Here is a 2,500-nt window from a genome sequence, read left to right on the forward strand (position 1 = left end):
AAGGAAAGGATATATGATTAGGATAAATAACCTTAAGTTCACATTCATGTATTTCGTCCATATAAAGGAAGATACATATCACACACACACACACACATATATATAAATATACATATGTATACATATACATGTATATATATATATATATATATATATATATATATATATATATATTACTGTGTATGTATATATGTAAGTGTATGTATATATATACATATGTATGGTGTGTGTGTGTATACAATGTATATATATATATATATATATATATATATATATATATATATATATATATATATATATATATATATATATATATATTACTTTGGGATGTAGTTTTTCATTGCTGTCACTTTCGCATTAACAATAACTTATTTTGAGTTAACAGCTAACCAACAGATCAAAGCTAATTATCTGCAAAGCTGCGCTCCATGCAAAAGCGTGAAATCTTCGCACGTTATATGACCTACGGGGAGGAAACAAGGAATTAAAGGAAGACGTGAATTAGTTCAAGCAAAACCAAAACAGGAAGAGGAACCGCAAATGAAGGGGGAAGAGAAAAAAGAGAAAAAGGACATATGGAAAAAGTAAACATAATGGGAGGAACCACATACGGCTCCCGAAATGTAGGCTAAACGTTCCACACGAGAGGTTAATGACTTAAGGAAGAGAAACAGATAGATAGCCAAATTAATAGATTCACCGATAGACAGAAAGATAGATAAACTGAGAAAGGGAGATGATCGAAAAGAGAGAGAGAGAGAGAGATGGATAGCTAAAAGAAAAGATATAAAAGAAAGAAACAGAATTGGAGGAGAAACCTATACTATTTACTCTTGACCGCTTTATTGACCCCCAACATGCGGAAGAACTATCAGCTCCTCCAACAGATGGCTCTGGAGACGCCCAACCGCTCGACCTCCTTTGATGTTGTTAGTTTGACCTCTTAACATTTGCTTTTCAGGTTAAATTGACCTGTCTTCTTTTATTTGTATATACCTTTCTGGTGTTTCTACACATATTACGTCATAGTTAATTGATTAGCTTTGTTTTCATACTTTGGTAATACTTTTGCATCTTTCATTGCGTTCATTTAACATTTCGGACACGAAGGTCCCGGTTTGAACTTTTTTTTGGTATTTTATTGCCTCAGTTACGCTCTGGCCTTTAATTTTATTATCATTATCATTGAACAAACGTAAGGTAGGAAGACAGTATCAAACATATATTAAGCTATAGGGGTTTAAACCTCCTCCTCGTTTTTTTTTTTTTTTTTTTCCCCTGGAATCTTCAAAGGTTATTAAAGAAATATAGGTAACATTATTTTCGTTTACTCGAAACAGAGCATTTAAAGATCGTTGTTAACTAGTCCTGTTCTGTTTTCGTCCCAATTTACCAAAGGCTTGCAGCAGGGTTTTGCATAACAGTGCAGTCTCGCGATTCAGTGTAATGCTGTCCTTTGAATGTTTAGCCTGCAAAATATACGGTACATACGGAGATTACAATGGGGGATATTGCTGTTTTAATTGTTAAATTCTTTTGTATCCAATCAATTTTTACTTTTTTCTACATTGGAAATCATCAATGTCATTATCATCAATGGACATTACCGTCAATGTTATTTTTTTGCAGATGATTTTATTATTACTGCCATTATCATTCTTCCCATCATTATCTCCTCTCTCTCCAGTTGCCATTATTGAAAATTGCACCTCCAGTGATCACATTCCTCCCCTATAAATTCAAAACATCAATTATTACCTTCGCCATCATCAAAAGAAATTCTTAAAAACATAAGTTTCTTTTCTCTTTCCATAGGTGTGATTCCGAGCAAGAAGGGCCTACGAAGATGGGGTTACGTACACCTCACAGATGACGCTCTGAGGTCCTCTTTGCCTTTTGTTTTAGCTTCTTTTTTTTCCTTGATTTACTCTGGGGTTTGATTACCTAATTTATTCACTCTGTTTCATCTGTTTCATTCTCGTGTTTCTTTCGTTCATATTTTTTTCCGTGGTTTTGCGCTCGTCCTCTTGTTTTGATATTCTTTACTTGGTTTTCTCATTATTTCGTCCACCCCCTTTTTTCGTATCATTATTCCTTCTTCGTACTTTTCCTAAATCTTAGGTTTTACTCTCTTTTTTTTGCATCGCTTTTATTCCCTCATCTAGAGGCATTTTTGCGGATTTTGCGGTCATCTACGGATCCCTCAAGATGGCCGTACCGCGAGTATACGCAAGGGTAGTCAAGAAGGCAAGTCTTTCTTTTGTTTTCTGTCTCCTTCTTCTTCTCTCCATTGCCGCTTATTCCCGTCGTCATTCTGCGCTTGTCTCCTCTCATTCCGATGCCTCGCTTTTTGTTTCTTCGTCTTTAGATGTCATGTCTGAACAGTTTACTAGTTCTATGCCTTCTTCCTCCCTTTCTTCTGTTCATTCTAATTCCACTCTTTATTCTTCTGCTCCTCCCCTCTTCGTCGTCGCGCCAATAACCAACCCTAAAATGGCAG

General features: G+C 35.3%; 1 protein-coding gene across 1 annotated transcript in view; it reads left to right on the top strand.

Moving 5' to 3' along the window:
* The window catches only part of LOC119595226, a 21,231-nt gene that overhangs the window by 3,059 nt on the left and 15,672 nt on the right, over nucleotides 1-2,500 (top strand). Inside the window, exon 2 of the mRNA XM_037944392.1 lies at nucleotides 1,816-2,500. This exon is cut by the window's right edge and continues 187 nt beyond it. Coding sequence (XP_037800320.1) covers nucleotides 2,209-2,500 — 292 coding nt within the window. The 5' untranslated portion in view covers nucleotides 1,816-2,208. The remainder of the gene's footprint in view (nucleotides 1-1,815) is intronic.

Source organism: Penaeus monodon, chromosome 3 (assembly GCF_015228065.2).
Source record: "Penaeus monodon isolate SGIC_2016 chromosome 3, NSTDA_Pmon_1, whole genome shotgun sequence".
Taxonomy (NCBI): domain Eukaryota; kingdom Metazoa; phylum Arthropoda; class Malacostraca; order Decapoda; family Penaeidae; genus Penaeus; species Penaeus monodon.